Below are 22,079 nucleotides of genomic sequence, written 5' to 3'. Positions count from 1 at the left end.
ACATTGAAAATCGAAATCCAATCATAAAAGTGTGTAATAGCCCCTACGGCTTAGGACGTTGAATTTCGAAGGAGTCGCCACCAAATATTTTTGATGCGGTTTGGAAAAACCATGGCTCGAGATAAGGCTTTAGGACTTGAAACCATATAAAGATTTTGGTCCGAGAACGAGACACTTATTTTGAAAGCTTTGCAAACATGGTTTATTCAAGACAATAATCGTTTTTGTGTAAGAATAATTGTGACGTTAATTTAGGTGGGTTTTGGCATGCGTTTGAGACATTCAATTGCTAAATTGTACGTGATCGCTTCACTTTAAGTCAAATTCAAGGAACCTAGGCCGGTTGTCCAAATATTATCTTATGTTAAGCATGATCCAACTTTGTATTTTGTGGATTAGCATGTGAGGTGATGAAAGCAATAAACATGTAAAGCAAATCATCACAAACAATAGAATAAAGGTGCATAAAAGTAAAGATTTTACACCACCTAGAATCGACTAGGTCTAAAAATTGAATGAATAGTAAAGATGCAAAATTGTAAAGGTAGGAAACTACTTTGGGATCACTACAACAAACAAGACCAAGGAGGGCGAAACTTTTCGCCCTGGTTGATCAAAATATCGCTCTCCTAATCTTTAAGGGCGTCTAAATAATCGCCCTTGCCTCGCCCTGTTAGGTCCGTCCTATTAGCTTTTCAGGGCAACATATTTATTTCGCCCTCTTTGATCAAAACCAAATAGGGCAAACAGATTTCGCCTCCTTTGGTTGAAGTCAAGGAAATCAACATTAATCTCGCCCTCTTATATTACTTTTCGCCCTCTGAAGTATCTTTAAAAGGGAGAATTAGTTTGCCCTGTTTGTTCAAAACCAACCGTGGCGAATTGCTTTAGTCGCCCTTTTTGTTATACTTTTTATTTTTAAAAAAATAAATCTGATGGAGCAACAAGTAACAGAGAAGCTACATTCTACACAAAGGTCCGTACATAATATAGCCATCACCACCGCGGAAAAGCAGTAGTATTCCACAATCTTACACGAAATGACACCAGATGGCGTTATGTCAAACCAAGTACTACACATATACCAAAAAAAACATAAGCTAGCTGCCATGTCGTAAGTTGGATGAAGCCGTACGACTAGCCATTGCAAAACAAAAAAATCAGATACATAGAAACAAATTTACATGAGATAACAAAATGTTAGTACGATTCACTTCAAGAGACCAGACTGTCGTTCCATGCTAGGAAATGTGTCCGAATCAACTTCATTGCATCGTCTATCATAGCCAGGACACCTAAAGCCTCACTTCCCTGAAGCTGTTCCTAAAAATCATAATTAAAGTGACATCAAAGTTAAACCAATGTAATTCTATGCTCTCACAGGTCTAACTATTTGTAGAGCTCCAGAACTTTCTAACTATTCTATGAACTTATGAAGTTGTCAAGCTTCAATATATGAGTGTCATTGGTGTTTCTATACGTATGAGGTGACTCCTAATTGTCCAGATAAAACGCGCGCTAGTTTATCTGAAACAACCAGTGAAGCACACCCATAACAGACCAGGTAACACAAACTCACAAAGGCTAGCCACACCGTTCCCTCGTAGACATGAAACAGGAAAGGTATAGCATAACAATTGCAGACCATGAGTCAGTACATGCTGCTATTTTTATCTTACTACATTTTTGTATCCTGTCATTATTTCTGCTTTTTTTCCCACTGTTATGCACTGATCTTACTTACTCTAGGTGATGTTCTGAACCAGTCAAGTGGTCTAAAGTTCTCAAATAGGGAATTTTTAGGCCAAAGCACTTCTTTTGTGCTACGACAAAATAACCAGAAACATAACTGCCCCCACATAGCGAGACATCTTCTCCTACAGTTAAAAAGGCATAAACCATAAAGCAGGGGATAAATCAGAACTTATATCATGGCATGTGGGAGTATGTGGGAGTTCACACAATGCAAACAGCTTCATCCTGAATTCCTGATAAAGACAATTAAACGAATAATAACAGTAGACTCTAATATTATAACATACTAGCTACAAAGCCTACAATGCCTCATTTTCTTCCTTCTTTTTAACTCCACCCCCTCCCTCTCTTATGACCTTTCTACTTTCTTGTGCTTCCTTATTTCTCAAATTTAAGGGAAACTGATTATGTTCAATATCATCTTAAATGCAGGTCTTAAACTCACAAACAACCACTACTACAAAAAAGGGCATAGAGTACTGTTGAAATACACTTTATAGGACGCCTTAGAGGCGTTCTCCAACTCAGCGCGCTATAAAGTTTATAAAACGGGTAAAAGAAGCGTTTTATATACCTATTTATAAAGTACGGTGATAAGAGATAAGCGTCCTCTATTCCCTTCCTAAAATCAGAAAATAAGGAAGGAATATAGAACGGTTAGCGTACATAACCGTCTCCTATACTCTATAATAAAGTGCACCTTCCGTACATAACCGTCCTCTATTCTTCTTGTTAAATATTGAGATACAGAACATCTTCCGTACATAGGCGTACTATATACTTCATGTTTAATATTAAGATAGAAAGTTGTTTCCTTACACAACCGTTCTATATTCTACCCCTTTTTTTTAATATTATTTCAAAATAGCACGCATCCCTGAAATAGGATATTACGATTCTAGTATGTAAACCAAATCTAAAAAGATAAAATAAAAATGATATCCACACGATCTTTCCAAAAATCCCTTCATTTAATAACAAAATAATATTGTTCATTCAATAAAAAAATTCCTATTATTCATTGACAAAATATAGATGATTTACACAAGGTACGGGAAAAAAAAAACAAAATCCAATATCACTATTAAAAAAATTTAAAAAAAATCAAAGAGCTAGCCTCTGCAGACAGCTTCTGCAGCAACTGGGGATGGTGTAGCAGCAAGAGCAGATTCTGCTGCAATAAAAAATTCTACATCAAGAACAGATTCTGCAGCAACAGCAACTTCTGCAGCAACAACAAAAACCAGATTTGGCAGTTCGTCTGCAGGACTGGACTGAGGTAACCATCTCCTTGAGCTAGCTTAAGTCAGACTAGATCATCGTTATCATCATCTTCATCGTTATTTGGTTGGTGATATTCACAAAATAACAAGCATGTCTTCCATCTAGGCTATCACTTTTTTAGTGGTGAGTGAGACGGACAGTAAAGATTTACCTTGGCAACAAAAAACCGTCCAAATTGTGCTCATGGGGATAGAATCGCCGCGTCATTTTTAATGATGGATGAAATCGATATTTCCTAAAGTTGACAAATCTGAGAAAAAAGGAATTCTCATCAGACATCTTAAATCCTCTGATTAAACCAATATGAACCCAAAGAACTCAGAAATTAGGATTACCCTGCCCTTCCAAACTCTAGTCTACATGGGACTAGTTTCACATTCCGTTTCTTCAAGGCATAGTCAACAACTGCTTCATTCTGCGGGATATTAAATTTGAAAGGAACAGGTGATAGTAGATGACAGAAAAAATAAGTTATCTATGTTAGACAAACCTCCATAACCATGATGGAACATGTCGAATACACATCATATCCTCCAGTTTTTGAATTTGCATCCACCAAATCAATAGCAGCTAGGAGAAGTTGCTGCAAGCATGGAAATAAAGAATAATCTTAGAATGGAAATGATGTTTACATATCTACAATGCCGACCATCCCCAATCACCAATGGAAGTACACAATAATAGCTTCAGAAATGTAGCATGACAGTAGGACCAAACTATTGTATTTTGTGTACTAGTGAAATTCAAACAAGATTCAGAAGGTTAGAACCTGTTGCAAGTTGCGCACACTTCTGTATCTCTTCAAAGCTTTTAGAGGATTTTATAGATTTGTCCATAGATATCACCTGCAAAATCATGATTGCATATCATTCAGTGTTCTTTTTTTTTTAAATGTTGACAAACCAACTAAACTACTCTAAATTTGTTTCACCAAATGGTTGTATTCAACTATGCTTGCAACTTGCAAGAAAAATACCTGAGTGAAATATTAATATCAAGCTACGTAGTGTTTGTTATTAATTAAAGCTTAAACCATTTTAAAATATTTTAAAACTTCCTCCGTTTCTTTTTTACTTGCAACACTTCCCTAAACCGGAAACATCACAATACTTGCAACACGCTATAAATGGTAAATTATTTTGTATGCAATGACATCTATAAGTGTATGTTGCAACTATATAGAAACGGAGGAAGTACTAATTACTTTTTATTAAGATTAATTCTCAAATGACTTGACAGATTTGCATGGGCTAATAACTAGTTTCTAATAAAAGCAGCCAAGGCACTGAACCTAGCTAGAGAAGCACACGACCTAGCAGTTGCAATAGGCCAGGCTGTTGGTTATATGTCAGGTGCTCATTAAAATAAGGTTAAGGCAAATATTTTAACCCTTTTTGAGTCAACATGTTCTCAAATCGACCTCGGTCTACTAGTAATTTAGCACCCATATTCTCAATTTGTAGGGAACATGTTAGGGGGTTCATACTTGTGCTGGAAGAACAATCACTAAATGAATATCAAAATTTTAAACCCCGACACCAACAATATATATATAAGTAATTAGACTTATTACCCCTGTTCAACTGCAAGGTGCATCCAGTATTACTCTATCGCGTGAATTGGCTCCCAATACCTTCGGAAGCTACATGTAAAAGTTAAATGAAACAGACGTGTGAAACTCCTAAATATCCATTACCTAAAGAGATTTCAATTTTACCATATTAATAGGTGAGAAGAGTACTTAACAAAGAAGATGCAACAAGCAAACAACAACAACAACAGAATTGCAGGGAGGTGGCTGATTCTCCCTATAATTTTTCTCGGTTTTTTTTTTCATTGAACTTGTCATTAAACCTTCCTCTATCTGCTACAAAGGCCATAGGATCAGTATGGGATGCATTCAAATTAAATTCAAGGCGTCTAACTTTCCTACGACACTTATGACTCCATGAGAAACACATTTCCCTAATATGCCAGTTACTGTCAAATTGACCCCAAGTTAGATAAATTGAGCATCTGTAACTTTTACCAGGTCCAAAAGGTTTAGCACAAACAGTATGCATGATTCTAAATGAACTTATAAACATATTTTGAGGAAATAAACAGTACCCGAATCACACTGTTCTTTTTCCTCTCAACTCAATTTTTAGAGGTCTAGAGTCCTCACACCTTTGTACCTGAGCACTTGAGCAGAGAGTCACGCTGTGTACATATCAAGAAAGAGTAACTGGAATAGAAGCAGATCTTTGCTATTACTCGACAATATAAGCAAATAATTGTAGCACGGTACAAGGATAAAATTTCAGTACCATCAAATCTCACATTCTCACTATAGTTCGACTTAAATCATATAAACTTAAGAAAAATCAGTTAAATGAGACTTGGTTCATCGGATTTATTCCGCAAAAATTCATGAATTGTTCGGTTTAATTATTAATCAAGATAAATTATTCGATCTAAAACTTGAATGAAAGTCTCCTCCATACATGTATAAAGAGTTTACACCAGAATTCCATACTTAGACATTGCAATTTGATTATTAACAATATTCACAATCCCTAGGGTTATTAGTTGAAGGATAAATATGCAGAACAAAATTAAGGATACCAACCTTGAAATTCGGAGTGATAGAGAGTCGATCGGCGTACACCATAGGTTGAAAAGGAGCGGCAGTAGTATTACAGTACCGCGGAGGAGACCGGGTGGTGCTGCGCGGTTTTGGTTTTGCGGGAGATGGATTTTGGGGTTTGTTTTGTGTGAAACCCCAAATCCCCAATATTACGAATACTTGAGTTTTACGTCTCTCCCAAATTATATTAGAGTTCATTTGAATTTTCTTTTGGGTTTTGGGTTTTGGCTTTGCGGGGGAATTCAATTTTTGTAGAGTTAATTAGTTTTGTTTTTTATTTAAGGTTAGATAGTACGTATATGTTATGAATCGTATATATGCATTTATTTATTTATTTTTAATTTTTTTTTATTATGGTAAAAAATATGAAACTGTTAAGTAAGGCAAGCGCTCTATATTCTTTTCCCTGCATAACAGTTATCAAAGATAGGCGTTCTATATTATCCCGAGAAACGTCTAACACACTTAAGCGTTCTCTATTCAGTGTCACTTATTCCGACTTTTGTAGTAGTGAACACAACACAACACACCACAACACAAAGCAAAAGAAACCCACAACACATTTCATCATTCATTTCGGCAGCATCTCCCCATAGAAAGCTTGTATTTACCCCACCCCCACAAGTATGTATTAAAAATAATTTCGATTTCACTTCAAATATTAAATATTACCTTTTTATTTCAAGGATTCAAGGCCAATTTTCTCCATGATTAACTTAAGCTTCTGTTCCAGTTCTTCTTGTTTCTTCTTAGCTTCATTTTCCTTTCTCAAAGTTTCAGCTTTATGATGCTCAAATTCAGCTCGCATCATGTTGTTCTCGTTCTGGAGTTGCACTACATTAACTTCCAACTCAACCCTTCCTTTCTTCCCGTCCTTGGACAACACCGGGTGACCTTTACCTAACCCCCGTGCATAACCTGGACGATATCCAAGAACTTTTTCATAGGCCACATCTACGGAAACATTGTCTGCACCTTTCTCTCCAACTTCTTTCTCATGCAACTGTTTGAACTCTTTGTACTTAATTTCAGCCTCGTCATCAAACTTCCCATTTTTGTGCCTATCAATTATAAAAGTAAGAAGAGAGAAAGTATGCAATAATGGACAAGCTAAGCAATTGCAATGCACTGGACAAATTGATACCTCTTTGTCTTGTCCCATAGCTTCAAATACATAGGTTCGCCATTAGCTTGTGTTGTTGATGTAGTTGCATTTGAACTAGATGCATTTGTGGTCTCGTTCTCCTCTTCACACTCATTACTACCTGCCTCTGCCTCAAGTTCCTAGGAAATATATAAACAGTGAAGTTATTCATTAATAAACAGTAAAGATTGACAAGAAGTTTGACAAGAAGTTTGACAAGAAGCTCACCAATTCATAAATTGTCCTAGCTATTGATTTGGCACCACAAGCTGACCGAATCTTCTTTGAAAGAGAATTCGCCCGATTCTTTTCACTTCTTTCTTATTATTTACAACACTATATATTAGATTACTAAAACGATGACAATGCAAATAAATATTAGTATTCGTAATTAATACTTGCCCTCTGTTTAGGAATGTTCCAATAGCTATATATAAGCCACCTCCATTGAGCAAGATCTATTGTTGCTGGGCAGGCACGCTCCACCTCTTTCAAATTTCTGCTCTTTGAAAAATAGGCCTTCTTCAGCCTTTCTCTCCGATGCCTGTAAAGGGTAGAACATTGAATCCTTAATGCTTTCTCAATGTGTGCACCGTCATCTTCACTGAAGTCATACTTAGCCTACAAAAAATTGAAGACGGCAGCTTGTTATATTATGTTTAAATGTATGTTACATGTTCTGAAAATGTATGCAGTATGTCCACATCTAATGTTATACCATCAAATCCCATTCACTGTCCAGAAACATCAAATGCAGAATGGAAGCTACAAATAAGTAAAACAAAAGCTAGTAGAAAGAAGCAGTAGCAGATCAACACTGCTTCTTTACCCTCCCTTAATAAAAATAGTTAAGAATTTATCTATTCATATTCTTTCATGTAGATTGGCGCACTACAAACGATCTAGAGGTTGTAAGTAAAAAATTCCAGTTCAACATATGTTCCAACTCTTCCAAGTATTAAGCAAATGTGTTCAAGCTTTTACAGAGTTCAAACAAAAACTCCCACATTTAAGAGTATATAAACTTCAAAGCTAAATCACAATCTCAGACTAATTTGTGATAATCAAAACACCTCAAAATTAACGCATTAACAAACAAAAACACCAGACTATATTTGTCAACTGTTCTATCTTAATATGGAACATATTTGTCCAAATCTAGAAGCAACACATATGAGCAGTTGAATCATAAGCCATACCTTAATCCTACTATACAATCGATCTATTGCTTCTTCAGGCATGTCATTCCAACTTGTAACATTAAGAGGGCATATTTCTTTCACCCAATCAGCACATTCGGCCACAAATTGATTTGCACGATCGCCCACAATAGCTCCCAAAGCTGCTGGAATACGAACTTTGACCTTTCCTGGTTGCACACTTCTCAACTTTTTATATTTAAGTGCTCTGCTTGGACCTCAAAAGGGACCTGAAAACAAAAGAATATAAACAAAACAAGTAAAGTTCAGTGTAGTATGTATTAGTTATGCCTTGATGTCTTGACGTATTTCTACCTTGTCTTTTTTTTCTTTGGTTGTTGAGTGGTAGACTCTACGAGGTGATTACTGTTGTTAGATTCTAATTGCGATAACGATGATTGAGTCTCCAGATTCATTGTTCTTTCTCCTATAAAATCAGAAGACATTTCTTAGAATATGCCTTAGAATCTGAGATAAGGAATGCAGAAAGTAAAATATTGTTTCATATTTATAAGCAAACATATCAACAGATTCAACATTAATCTACTTCAGGCATTCTAGAATACGGAAGATACAATAGCAGGGGAAGCATCTAAGATATGACTGGGAAAGTAATGGAGGAAAGCTGTACAAACGGAAAGGAGGCAGTGCAGGAACAAGACAATAAGGAACACAACATGATCTATTAGATTGTAAGAAACTGTGAGCTCCTCGTATACATGCAAGAACAAGAATAACCCAATGTGAATCCTCATAGTCATATCAGGCAGTGAATCTTCTGAATTCTGCTATCTAGCAGTGTCGAATGTGACTCCTCATGGAATCTTGTTATGATAAGACCTTCAGCAAGAATTAGCTCATTCAACCAGTTGATCATTGAATCAGTAAAATAAGAAGAAAAAATGAGCATGATTCAGGATATAAATCAGGATTCAGTAATCTTGAAAAGGCTGGAATTGCAACCCTTTTCGACCCTTTCAAGTTCTGAAATGTCTCAAACAACTAATACCAATTCTAAACTACCAAACTCCATAAAGTCTGCTGAAACTATTGGCAACAATGAAGATGTAACAAGTGAAGTTTTGGTCTATGTGCCTGTGAAATCACTCATCAACTTCAGAAAGGTATCAAAGTCTTGCAATCTTGTAATGGATTGTTACTATTTTGCAAAGAGGGAAAATGAATATTCTGACACACAAAGATGATCAACAATAAACAGAACAATAACAAAACAAAAAAAGTATTAGAAATAAGTTTGAATCTGATCATTCGCTGCTTGAGTCCAAGTCATATAAACCCTCTGGAATATCTTCTTCTTCATCATCATCTAGCTCACTTTCCTCATCTTGCTCACTGTCTTCTTCTTCTTCCTCATTCAAAATCTCGTCCTCCCCCGACTCAAATTCAGTTGCATTCACTAATTCCGGCGGAACATCATTTCTAGGTAAGATCACAACATCATCTCCATCATCTGCCACTGCGTTTGGTATTCCAACGTCCACATCATCATGCTCATCATCAGAGTCATCTGCCTCAACTATTGGAAAATTATAGAAATTACGAGGGACTGTCTTAATAGGAGTTCTCCAATCCGGCTCATTATGTACCCTAACATAATAAACTTGTCCTACTTGAGATGCCATAACAAATGGCTCATTGGTCCCTAAAAACTTTTTGAAATTTAGGCATATGCCACCAAACTTGTCCCTTTTAATCCCTCGCCCCTCCCTATAGACATCAAACCAAACGCATCTAAACAACACCACAATAGGTTCTTTGTCACCACTATTTGGAGCATCATATTCAAGTTTTATGACTTCTTTCAAAACCCCAAAGAAGTCTTTTTCTCCGCTCTCTTCATCTCCTTTGACAACTACTCCACTATTTTGTGTCTTTCGCCATCTTTGGCGCTTCTTAGTGTGAAAGCGATACCCATTTACATAGTATCCCTGATAACTTCTCACACTCTTACTCGGGCCTCGTGACAATGACAATAACTCAGCTGTTACTCTTGGATCTCCCTCCTTGTAAAGCTTCCAAATCTATGAAAATGAATTTATTAAAAAAAATCAAGTATCTTAAATCAAAATATATAAAGTGGAAATTAATCAACTACACTCGTTTCACTTACTTGAGATTGAAACCAATCAACTAGACTTGGTTTTGGCCCATGTATAGTGGCGTACTCTCTGTACGACATACAAGTGTTAGTGCACTTCTTGACACTTCTAATAAAATAGTTATAGAAAAGATGATAGCTTACCCTATAAATGGTTGTACTTCTTGACAATTCATTAGAACATACAATTGAGCTTGCTTCCAATCCAAAAAGCTCAATTGCTTAAATGTTCTTTTGCCTAATGGATTCCCCTTCTTTTGGAAAACTGATAACTTGAACAACAGAGATTCTTGCATATCCATGTCATTTCTACTCATGCGATTGAACTTAGTCTCAATCCCATTTAGATATCTAGATATAAAGGCAAGACATTCTTCCATTATGCGTGCATTAGCTATCGAGCCTTCTGGTTGTGCTTTGTTACTCACAGTAGGTTTCATTGTGTGCATTTCCCTACAAGCAGTAACCATTATATAACATGTTGTAATAAAAAAATAACTTCACATGTTAATATAAAAGGAATAGCTTGTTACCTTTCAAACCGATATTGCCAACGGTATTGCACTGGGCCAGCTATCTTGGCCTCATTGGCCAAGTGGATTGGAAGGTGGACCATAATATCAAAGAGAGCCGGAACAAATACCTTTTCAAGCTTGCAAAGAGTAATTGCAATACTCTTTTCCATCTTCTCCAACACATCAATTTTTAGAGTTTTAGAACACAATTGCTTAAAAAATAAGCTAAGCTCAACCAAAGGTTCTAGCACCTCCTTAGGTAAGATACCTTGAAATGCCGGTTTAAGCAAATCTTGCAAGAACACATGACAATCATGACTTTTCATGTTTGAGATTTTTCCATCTTTCATACTTGCACATCGAGCTATGTTAGAAGAGTAACCATCTGGCACTTTAACCTTAGACAAGAACTCCAATACTTTACGCCTCTCTATAGATGTCAACTGATATGGTGCTCTAGGGATGGCATATTTATCACCTATCTTAATAGGAATTAAATTATGATGCACATTCATCTCCTTCAAATCCTTTCGAGCTTTCAAGGTGTCTTTTGTCTTATTAGGAATATCAAGTATTGTTCCTAATATACTATCACAAATGTTCTTTTCAATATGCATGACATCTAAGTTGTGTCTTATCAAAAGCTTACTCCAATAAGGAAGTCTAAAGAAGATGCTCAACTTCTTCCATTGGTCAAACAAGTATCGATCAGTTCTCTTTCGCTTCTTCCCAAAAATCACATTGGGGACACCATCAAATGCCTCTAATATCTCATCCCCTGACAAAGGAATCGGAGGTGGTCGTCTCTCCTTTTCCCCATCAAAAGATTTCTTGTCATTTCTCCACCTATGATCGGGTTCTAAGAACATACGAGTACCTTTAAAGCATTCTTTCGATCCATGCTTTAACCTCTTGTGCCAAGTATGCTTATGACATGATGGGCAAGCAAGTTTACCACAAGTACTCCAACCAGACAGATTTCCGTAAGCCGGAAAATCACTCATTGTCCACAATAGCGCTGCCTTCATATTAAAATTTTGGCGACTATGTGAATCATAAGTTTTCACCTCAACTTCCCATAACTCTTGAAGTTCATCGATCAACGGCTCCAAGAACACATCTATATCATTTCCGGGGGACTTTGGACCAGGAATTAAGAGTGATAGCATGATGTAAGGACTTGCCATACACATCCATGGTGGGAGATTATATGGCACTAAAAAGACTGGCCATATACTATACTTAGTGCCTAAATGTGCACCAGGATTGAAACCATCAGTTGAAAGACCTAATCTTACATTACATGGATCTGCTGCAAAATCAGGAAATGAATCATCGAGCTTCTCCCATGCCTTTGAATCAGATGGATGCCTTAATACGTCCTTATCAACTCGCTTCCTATCCTTATGCCATTTCATATGCTTAGCAATTTTGGAAGACATAAAAAGCCTTTGAAGCCTAGGCACTAAAGGAAAATGGCGAAGAACTAGACGAGGTATTCTAGGAATCCGTTGTGAGGTTCCTTGAGATTCCGAAAATGGGACACTATCATCAAATTCACCACTACCTTCTTTCCATCTGGACTCCTCACAAATAGGGCATGAATCGGCATTTTCATACTCCTTTCTATAAAGAATGCAATGATTTACACAAGCATGGATCTTCACATAATTCAACCCAAGATCTTTTGTGTACTTCTGGGCTTCACGGGAGCTCTTTGGAAATTTTGGATCATAATTGAAGGCCTTTTGTAACGCATTAGGGAGCAGACTAAATGACTTCTCGGGCCAATGTCCACTAACCTTAATATGTAAGAGAGTTACGATGAACTCCAACCTTGAAAAGGTTTTACAACCCGAGAATAATTCTTCTTCAGCATCTTTCATCAACCTATGAAATTTATCAGGAATCTCAGCACGATCCACTTCTTCTTCCTCATTCAAATTTTCGGGCACTACATTTGTGGCATCATGCACCAAAGCTGCCATCTCCTCTGATACGAGAGGATCTTTATCATCAAACCAATCGCCTTCCTCCTCGGACATTTACATGTTTCCCATGTCAAGGAATTGTTCTTCTCCATGGAATATCCAAGGATTGTAGTCAGGTTCTATTCCTACTCGGAAAAGATGGGCACGCATTGTCTCTCGATCATGGTCGATATAATTTCGACAATTCAAACAAGGACACCTTCTCTTAGCCCTAGTATTAGGGATTGCGTCCTTGAAAGCAAATTTGAGAAAACTTTTAACACCATTTCGGTAAGGTGGTTGTAGCCGATTGCTCAACCCTTGAATATGCATCCAACTCCTATCATTATCCATGCTATCTAGCAAAAGATTGGAAATAATTATAGGGGTGGGGAGGCACACAACGCAGTCTTGAGTATTTTCTAAAAGCAATGAGAAACTTGAACATGCACAATCATTGAATCATTCATACTACATTGAATCATTCATTCATCAAGATCAAGATTAACTAGGATTTGAAGAATTCATTCAAAAGTAGCATAACTAACTATATTCTCGTATTATATTAGATCTAATAAGCATATACCAATCAGCATCATCATCACCTACAGTATGTAGTACTCTATTTGAATGGCGTGTACTATCATACTTCATTCGTCCAACTTAACTAGTCCACATTTAAGGAATTCAGGTTGACAACAACTCAACAAGCTATCTTATCACGAGACTAAGAATAAAATCCTTAAAAAAACAAAAAGTAAAGAGTAATACTGGGAAATTCATAATTCAACTTTTAAGTACAAGTATAAGATAGATATGTGGCCCATAAAAGTGCAATGGGAAAGAAGCAAAATGGTTAGCAGGTTAGGGTTCAAAAATTTTGCAAAAGTAAAAAACAAATCAAATTCGTGTTGTTTATAGCCTTTTAATGAGCAAATAATGGTCAAACACTCATGCTTTTGATTATACTTCGTAGGTTACTGGCTACAGTTTACACAGCAGTAGGTTACTTTTCCCATATTATTGGAGTGGGAGTACACTCCTACCTGGGCTTCTTTATGTGAAGCTGTTATCCCTTCTCTCCCACCCTCCTCTGTCACCCAAGAAATCAAGTCTATCAATCCCAAAGAAGCCGTTTTTTCCTTTTTTGGTGCCTCTGCTTCACAGTCTACTATCCCAGATGAGGTAATTTTTTTTATTTTTCCATTGATTTTGCACAATTTTTGTCATGTTAAAATCTCGATACATATTTTGAATGTTCAAATCGGTTAAATTTCTACATATACATATTAAATACAGTACTAGTTAAATAGGTGTCCTGTAAGTTTTTGACAAATTTTAGATATTTAACTCCCAATAAATTATATCATTGTGATGCTAAACTTTAGAGCACCAATCCATTCGTATTAGATTATTAAAATTTAGCAATCACAGAATGGTCAACTTCTTTCGTTTTCTGGGTGGATGACTTTGTTTTTCTACAATAATTTAAAAGTTCATGGAAAACCTCCCCTGATTATTGCTGCTGGTAAGGCATATAATATCCTGGACAACGTTCATACGAAACAAACACATAAAAATGTATAATATATGTTCTTATATCAGTTGAAACAGGGAATTGCTCCCTGCACCACCAGTTATTTTACTTTAATCATATCTTCCCAAAAATTTGCTTATATGAGACAGATGACAATTTTGTTTATTTATCAAGTTCTTCTGTTACGTCATATAATATGTTGTTATTTCACTATTTCAGAATCAAAGATAACACGAGTATCAGAATTGTCACAATATTCATATTCACCATAACAATCGCCAAAACTACACAGTTAAATTACCCAATATTTCAAGCATAAACAAACCTAATTCGTCAATTAGGTTAAAATTCAAATACCAGTTCACAAAAAAACGCAAAGATAAGAAGAGGTTGAGCAAATACCATACCAGACTAACTTCAGGGGAACTTCAAACGAATTTCAGGCGAACTTCAGGCGAAATTCAGACGAATTTCATGCGAAATTCATACGAATTTCAGGCGAATCTACCAATTTCAGACGAATTTCAGGCAAACCAAAACGTATAAAATTAGGGTTAATGACCAGCAAAATTGAAGATGGAGTGGGAGAGAGAAAGCTAAATTAGAGATTTAGTGGAGAAAAGAGCTTCTAAATTGAAGATTTAGGGAGAGAGAAAGCTGAAGATAGGGTTCATTGCCTTCATTTTGGGTTCATTTCCTCATTTTGCGAATAGTTTTGGTTACTCTGGAATTTGTTTTTTCATTTTGGGATTCTTACGAATAGTTTTGGGTGAACACTGGAGTTTTGTCTAGACCTGGAGTTAATTCTTTTGTTTAGTTTTTTTTAAATAATTGACCAAAGAGAGCGAAAGCTAAAAGTTTCCCTCCTATTACCTCTATTATTACCAAAGACAACAAACTATTTAAAGTCGTCGTTACTGTTCCAATCAAAGAAGGCAAAATAACATTTCGCCCTCTTTGTTTTTATCAAAGAAGACGACATATTTTTGCCCTATTTGCCTTTTACTACAAGGACGACTTTGTTGGCGCCTTTCCTTTTACAAAATAATCGCCCTTGTTGCTACTGATTCTTGTAGTGGATGATAGGTACGTCTAAGACCTTATTAGGAAAACCTATCCCATTTTCCACGACATAAAAGGGCTCCTTACTTATATCGTTGAGTTCCACCAAAATCAACATGTACTCACAACTAATGTGTACCTTACCCCTTTAAGATCAAGAAGTCACACTTAGATTTGGCGGAAAACTATCACTAAATTAATATAAACGTGAGAAAGTAAGTGTTATTTTGTAATGGCACCTTTTAACTCAATATTAAGTTTGGAACTTAAGGCTTTACTATGTTGGTTAGATTTTATGTAACACCTCGACCTCTAATTCAAGTATTAAAGCATACTTAGCAGCGGAAACATCCTAATTCGGTCAGGATATTACTGTCGGAACTCCCTTTTGGGAATTACAAGGCAACTATCATAATAATTACCATTAATTCTCCAGATTAACGTAATAATCCTTTTACTCCATAAAGTTAATAAAGAGTCCTACTTCAAATTATTACAACTTAACATTTACTTAGGTGAACATTGCTATAGTGAAGTCCTTGCCACTACTCGTTTCCATCATTCCCAGCAGTACCTAAAACAGAAAACAAAACGGTGAGCCGAAGACTCAGTAACGAGTTACCCTAGCATCGTAACATCATTTCAATTCATTTTATTTAATAAACATGGAGAATAGAATATAGTAAAACATTTAACAAAACATCATTTCAGAAACATCATTTCAAGAACATCATTCATTGTATAATATTAGGCGATCCAATGTAGTACGATACGATTATTCGTGCGGTCCAGCCAAAGATATACGCGACACGATATACGATTAAGATCCAACGTATTATCGTATTTTTATGTTTTTACGAATTAAATTTCCGATTAGCCATTTAATGAATTTCCATTTCAATTAATCCGGCGCTCCGTTATCTTCAACAGGTATGACCTTGTAGGTTTGAAGAGTAAGTTGTGAGCCTAATAAGGATTAGAACTCACTGATCGGAAACGTTGCTCCAACTAGCTGTTCCTATCACTTTATCTTATTGAATAATTATTCCGTAATTAATCTAAAACTTAGTATTGAACCAATGCACCTTGGGTTAATGACACATTGAATTCTTTTAAAGCAAAGTAGGGGGATTAGAGGATGGTTTTGTCATAAGTATATTTCATCCAAATTATACGTTGGTTTCACCGTGGCCATATCCACCACGACCTAACACACAAAGTATTACCGGTTGTGTTATAAATATTGACCGTTAAGCCAGTAGAGCAATTAAATACACCATGATAATCATTTACGACTCGATATGCCAAAACTATACATCACCGTACCGGACACGACATGATGATTTAATTCGAGTGCTAAATTATTTATCAACTACTTTGTAAGAGTTACCCTACTATTTTGCATTCGGCAACATGATACGTTGATATATACATGGTATTAAATATAATCTAATCTCTTACAACTACCCAAGGACCCGTTCTCTAACAAACTTGCTTATAAATGCATGATCTCCCAATTTCAGTATTCATCCAGATTAAACCCAAAGATATTAAAAAATGGCCTACTCAAAGGCTTTACTTCTTTCTCTCTTAGGTGTTACTCTTCTCATTTCCTCTCATGTCTTTGCTCGTGAGCTAGCCGAGGCCTCCACTACTGAACAAACACGTCAGTTTCTTACTATCATCTAGTACCTCCGTTTCAAAATCATTTATTTTTACACTTTGTTTTATTTCATTTTTGACAAGAAATTTATTGTCTTACCTTTCTTACTCTACAATATTTACAATTTTTCATTCACTTTTTCTTACTTTATTATTTATTTTTTTCTTACACCCACCCACCATTTTCCACGTTTCTTTTACATTATCCATATTCTATTTAATTCAACCAACTTTTCCAATTTTGTGCTAATACACTACAAGAAATTGTACTATTAACGACGGGAAATCCCGTCGCGAAAGGCCAATAATCGTTGATTAACGACGGGATTTCCTGTCGTGAACCCGTCATAAAAGGGGGCCGTCGTTAATAGAAATCCCGTCGTAAATCCGTCGTAAACCTGCGTAAAAGACATTTACGACGGTTATTCCCGTCATTGTTTGGTTGTTAGCCCCGTCGCAAAAGGCTTTTGCGACGGGATTTTTGACCCGTCGTAATTAGGTTGTCGTTAAAGATACAAATTCTTGTAGTGATATTTGTGCACATATTAACTGTAAAGATCTTTATGAAATGGATGTGGTATTTTTTAACACATTATACTATTTTTTTTATTTAAGTAGATCTTGTGTATTATATATGTCTCAAAATAATCTTTATAGTTACTATTTCCATAAATATTAAGAAAAAAATAAAAAAGTTTAAAAATGTGGGTGAATATAATAAAATATGGATAAAGTAAGATGGATGTGTAAAAAGTTGTGTGCTTGTAAGAAAAAAAAATTAAAGTAAGAGAAATTTAATGGAAAATTGTAATTGTTGTGGGATAAGAGGGGTAAGATATTAATTTTCATGTACAAAAATAGACTAAAGCACAATGTCAATAACATTATGAAACAGACTAAAACGGAAAATGTAAATATCATTTTGAAACGGAGGTAGTACACATATTACCTACCCACTCTCCCTGTATAGGATGTTTGTTATTGATCTTGTTCATAGTGTAATTTTACAGTCAAGTTACGTAAGGATACTTATTACGTTAACTAACAAGAGTTGCATGAGAACTAATAAATACAGAGTATGTAACAATGTCTTTCATTACGTTTTCCAGAGTCTGTTGAAGAGACTAAGTATGGACATGGAGGACATAGCACTTATGGACATGGTGGCATGCACTATGGACACGGCGGTCATTACCCACCCAACGAAGCTCAAAGTAAGGATAGTAAGAAGGAAACCGTAGTACCGGACCACTATGGTGAAGGTGGCTATGATCAGGGTGGGTATGGCTATGGTCATGATCATGGTGGGTATGGCTATGGTCATGATCATGGTGGATACGGTCATGATCACGATGGTTACGGTCATGATCACGGTGGGTATGGCTATGGTCATGATCATGGTGGTTACGGTCATGATCACGATGGTTACGGTCATGATCATGGCGGGTATGGCCACGGTGGATATGGCCATGGTGGTTATGGTGGTCACTACCCCCCAAAGGAGACAAAGACTGCCATTGAACCGGAACACTATGGTGGAGGTGGGTATGGCTACGGTCATGATCATGGAGGTTACGGTCACGGAAGTTATGGACATGGTGGATATGGCCAAGGTGGTTATGGACACGGGGGATATGGACACGGTGGTTATGGAGGTCACTACCCTCCAAAGGAGACAAAGACTACCGAGACACAAAAGGGTAACTGAATGAGAAAGGTTAAGAAGAAGAAAAATGTGGGTGTGTATTATAGTGTATGAATAACACGTTGATCAGATTATATCTACGTGGTACTACGTACTCCGTATTGTTGTAGACTGTGTAGGTATGTTTAAGATGAATTAAGGTTCTTATTATAAATCTTTGATGTAATCATTCTCAATCGATGTACTCTTCTATGTCCAATAAATGTTTTGATAGTTAAAATGTGCATTTCATGGGTTCGGGTGTTCGAACTCATTAACTGACTCAAATCCTCTGTCTCATAACTATACCATTATCTTTAATATTCATATTTAAATTGTTCATATTTAAAAAGTTCCATTGATATTAATATCAACCAACAAGTGTAAATGATATACAATAATTTCGTTATACAGATTTTAGTTACAAAGCAAACAACTATTTTGGAAATACTTCTCGTGAAGGTCAACTGAAGATTATATGGCACTCAATTTTTTAGAAACTAATCCGTACTTTTTTTTGGGTAAAGAGGAGTAATTTGTATTAATTACTAACAGCTATAAACCAAAGCTTACAATGCCAACATGCGAAAAGTAGCACTCAACCAAACAAGCTGATTGACAAGCAAAATCAACATCTCACAAGGGCACTAAATCCACATTAAGGCAAACAACCTGCAAGTTTCTTCTTCTGTAACACCTACAGTAGGAGATGGTCTTGATTTGGTTCACAATAAAGTCGACGCTCTGGCCGATATTCTGGAACTTTCTGAAGTTGTTCTCCCTCCAAACTAAGTATACACACAAAACCATTCTACACATCTGATGTACTCCAAAATTCTTGTTATGTACTAACTGATGCGGCATAAAATACTTGTGCAACTAGGAGTACCACTTGTGCCCCGACACGTAGCACCGCAAGGGAGAGAAAATGCAAAAGCTTTCTTACAGCTGCAACCAACAAATAAGCACTCAACGCAGGTTTAAAAGCCAATGACGGCCCAATCTAAAGAGGCCCACTAAGCCTTCTAAACTTTGAAAGACAAAAGACACTTTTCTCTTCCAAAAAAGTTAGACAATCAGATAGCTAGGTTTTGTGAACAATCCCCAAAACCCTAATCCTAGAAATAGTCTAATTCCCAAGGAGAAAGGACATTGGATATTACGAACTATTCCTATTTTTCTCACCTTTCTCTCTAAACGCTTTCTCTCTCTAGCAAATCCCTACTTAAGCATTGGAACGAATATTCCTACGGAAATATTCTTGCTTTGCAGGTTGTCCAGAAAATCGTGTTAGCGTATACCTTGCCTCCTTGGAAGGGTGAACATGTTAGCACCCCGAAAAAACCCACTTCATTTGGCGCCGTCTGTGGGGAGGTAAGTGAAGGAAATAATGCCCTTGGTCCAATTATGCATTTAATGTTAAATCTAATAAATGCAGTTCTGTATTAAATCACAAGTTATAAACTCAGTGAGATCAAATGAACTGTATGCCTAGCTAGAAGCTGCTTCAGTTCAAGTGGAATTAATAATATAAATCCACAACTTACTCTTGACTGAACCCGTAGGGTCACACAAATAGTACGTGAACGGATCAAGTATTTAACTCAATATATTATTCATTAAGTACTCCATTATGAACATTCGGAAACGACGGATCTCGGTTCTAGTGGGAGCTGAAATCGTCAAAAGGCAAGAATAAAGAATACTCTGGAAATGATGATATTGCCGGAAACGGAAATATGGTTCATGACAGAAATATAAATATTATCCTGTTAAGTTATGATACATATGACAAAACATAAATCATGCGGAAAACCTTAATGCCAGGAAACATATTATTTACACATAATCATTTAGCATAATTTAGGAGCATACACTTTGTAGCGTGCCCTCCCTAGCTGCGCCCGAACCGAACAAGAACAAGTCTTTAGGACTCCAAATGTCGTCCCTTCGTAGATAGTCCACAGTACGTCCGGATCCGCCTCAAGTTAGACCAACTAGAATCGCCCTTAAGGTTACTAAGAATTTCGGCTATTGTGTTTGCAAGTGTATGGCTGATTTTTATTTCAAAAACTTACCCTTTGAATACTTCAATTGTTTCTATAAATTATGACCCTAGGCACTTATTTATAGAGGTATGGAAAAGGAATTATAATCCTATTAGGATATTAATTAGTTTAATTAGAATCCTGCTAGGACTCTATTAAATAATCATTATCTAATAGTTTTAGGATTTAATCATATTTCGAATCCCGATTGCTTTAGGATTCCCGCACGAGCATTGCACGAGCACCGTACACCCGCGCAAGCCTTGCGGCCCACGCTAGGCGCACAGCGCTCGGCCCACTGCTGTTGTGCTCTCGCGCGCGCGCCCCAGGCCTTGCGCTGGGTCTGGTCGAGGCTTGGCGTGCGATGGTGCGTGTGGCTCGCTGGGCGATGGCCTGGCTTCGTGCTGGGCCTTCGTCTAGCGGGCCTCGTCCAATGCTAATTCGTACGACACGCTTCCTATTAAATTCCCGATTCCGGAATTCATTTCCGATACGAACAATATTTAATATTTCCGATTCCGGAATTAATTTCCGTTTCGAAAAAATATTTAATATTTCCGTTTCCGGAATTATTTTCCGATTCCGATAATATTTCCGATTCTGACAATATTTCCGTTTCCGGCAATATTTCCGATTCCGGCAATATTTCCATTTCCGATAATATTTTCCGATACGTACCATGTTTCCGTTTCCGGCAACATCTACGACTTGGATAATATTTATATTTCCGATACGATCCATATTTCCGTTTCCGGCAATATCATCATTTCCGGAGTATTCACTTGCTTGTGACGATCTCAGCTCCCACTGAAACCAAGATCCGTCAATTCCGAATATCCATAGATAGAGTATTTAATGCCATTAAATACTTGATCCGTTTACGTACTATTTGTGTGACCTACGGGTTCAGTCAAGAGTAAGCTGTGGATTAATATCATTAATTCCACTTGAACTGAAGCGGCCTCTAGCTAGGCATTCAGCTCACTTGATCTCACTGAATTATTAACTTGTTAATTAATACTGAACCGCATTTATTAGACTTAACATTGAATGCATACTTGGACCAAGGAAATTATTTCCTTAATATCCAAGTCGTAGATGTTGCCGGAAACGGAAACATGTCTCGTATCGGAAAATATTATCGGAAATAGAAATATTGCCGGAATCGGAAATATTGCCGGAAACGGAAATATTACCGGAATCGGAAATATTGTCGGAAAATGAAATTATTTCCGGAATCAAAAATATTAACGGAAACGTAAATATTTGTTTGAATCAGAAATGAATTCCGGAATCGAAAAACGAATCGGAAGCTCGATGAGCGACAAGCCGGCAAGCGAGTCGGCCCGTCCTTTGACAAGGAAAGGCAGCACCATGGGCCGCGCCTGTGAGCAAGGCCCAGCCATGAGGCCGCGCCAAGCTACGAGCAAGGCAGCAGCCCCATGGGCCGCGCCAAGCTGCAAGCAAGGCA

At 36.8% G+C, this 22,079-nt stretch overlaps 2 protein-coding genes across 18 annotated transcripts; one reads left to right on the top strand and one right to left on the bottom strand.

The window, feature by feature from the left end:
• Window positions 1-964: 964 nt before the first annotated feature.
• LOC110803550 (uncharacterized) lies at window positions 965-15,017 on the bottom strand. 17 transcript variants are annotated; one of them, XR_008924671.1, is made up of 12 exons: window positions 14,560-14,967; window positions 8,327-8,438; window positions 8,012-8,241; window positions 7,041-7,433; window positions 6,813-6,952; window positions 6,341-6,729; window positions 5,149-5,216; window positions 4,613-4,681; window positions 3,809-3,884; window positions 3,530-3,622; window positions 3,375-3,454; window positions 2,708-3,289 (listed from the first exon to the last, which is right to left on the bottom strand). XR_008924671.1 is itself a non-coding variant. In XM_022008997.2 (5 exons), the coding sequence occupies exons 2-5, from the start codon at window positions 12,688-12,690 to the stop codon at window positions 9,277-9,279; spliced, it is 3,171 nt and encodes a 1,056-aa protein (XP_021864689.1). In that variant the 5' UTR covers window positions 12,691-12,974; window positions 14,560-15,017; the 3' UTR covers window positions 9,127-9,276. The 17 variants fall into 17 exon arrangements, 2 of the variants coding, with proteins under 2 accessions (XP_021864689.1, XP_021864690.1); XR_008924673.1 differs by lacking the exons at window positions 4,613-4,681; window positions 5,149-5,216 and having other exon boundaries at window positions 2,708-2,980; window positions 3,191-3,289; XR_008924674.1 differs by lacking the exons at window positions 4,613-4,681; window positions 5,149-5,216 and having other exon boundaries at window positions 2,708-2,929; window positions 3,191-3,289.
• Window positions 15,018-16,719: 1,702 nt separating this feature from the next.
• On the top strand, window positions 16,720-18,801 carry LOC110803474 (uncharacterized). Its single transcript, XM_022008991.2, has 2 exons — window positions 16,720-16,880; window positions 17,986-18,801. Exons 1-2 carry the CDS (start codon window positions 16,772-16,774, stop codon window positions 18,582-18,584), a joined length of 708 nt encoding a protein of 235 aa, XP_021864683.1. The 5' UTR covers window positions 16,720-16,771; the 3' UTR covers window positions 18,585-18,801.
• Window positions 18,802-22,079: the final 3,278 nt, after the last annotated feature.

Source organism: Spinacia oleracea, chromosome 6 (assembly GCF_020520425.1).
Source record: "Spinacia oleracea cultivar Varoflay chromosome 6, BTI_SOV_V1, whole genome shotgun sequence".
Classification (NCBI taxonomy): domain Eukaryota; kingdom Viridiplantae; phylum Streptophyta; class Magnoliopsida; order Caryophyllales; family Amaranthaceae; genus Spinacia; species Spinacia oleracea.
Note: the sequence above shows the minus strand (reverse complement) of the source record. Positions and strands in the feature narration are given on the sequence as shown.

What these genes read in the sequence shown, in the direction of transcription:
- LOC110803550 (XM_022008997.2), bottom strand. Translation starts at nt 12,690, where the DNA reads ATGTCCGAGGAGGAAGGCGATTGGTTTGATGATAAAGATCCTCTCGTA. An exon ending in GAAGTACAACCATTTATAGG is followed by an intron (nt 10,201 to 10,274) that starts GTAAGCTATCAT and finishes TATGTCGTACAG; the next exon opens with AGAGTACGCCACTATACATG. An exon ending in TTGATTGGTTTCAATCTCAA is followed by an intron (nt 10,054 to 10,142) that starts GTAAGTGAAACG and finishes TCATTTTCATAG; the next exon opens with ATTTGGAAGCTTTACAAGGA.
- LOC110803474 (XM_022008991.2), top strand. Translation starts at nt 16,772, where the DNA reads ATGGCCTACTCAAAGGCTTTACTTCTTTCTCTCTTAGGTGTTACTCTT. An exon ending in CTCCACTACTGAACAAACAC is followed by an intron (nt 16,881 to 17,985) that starts GTCAGTTTCTTA and finishes TACGTTTTCCAG; the next exon opens with AGTCTGTTGAAGAGACTAAG.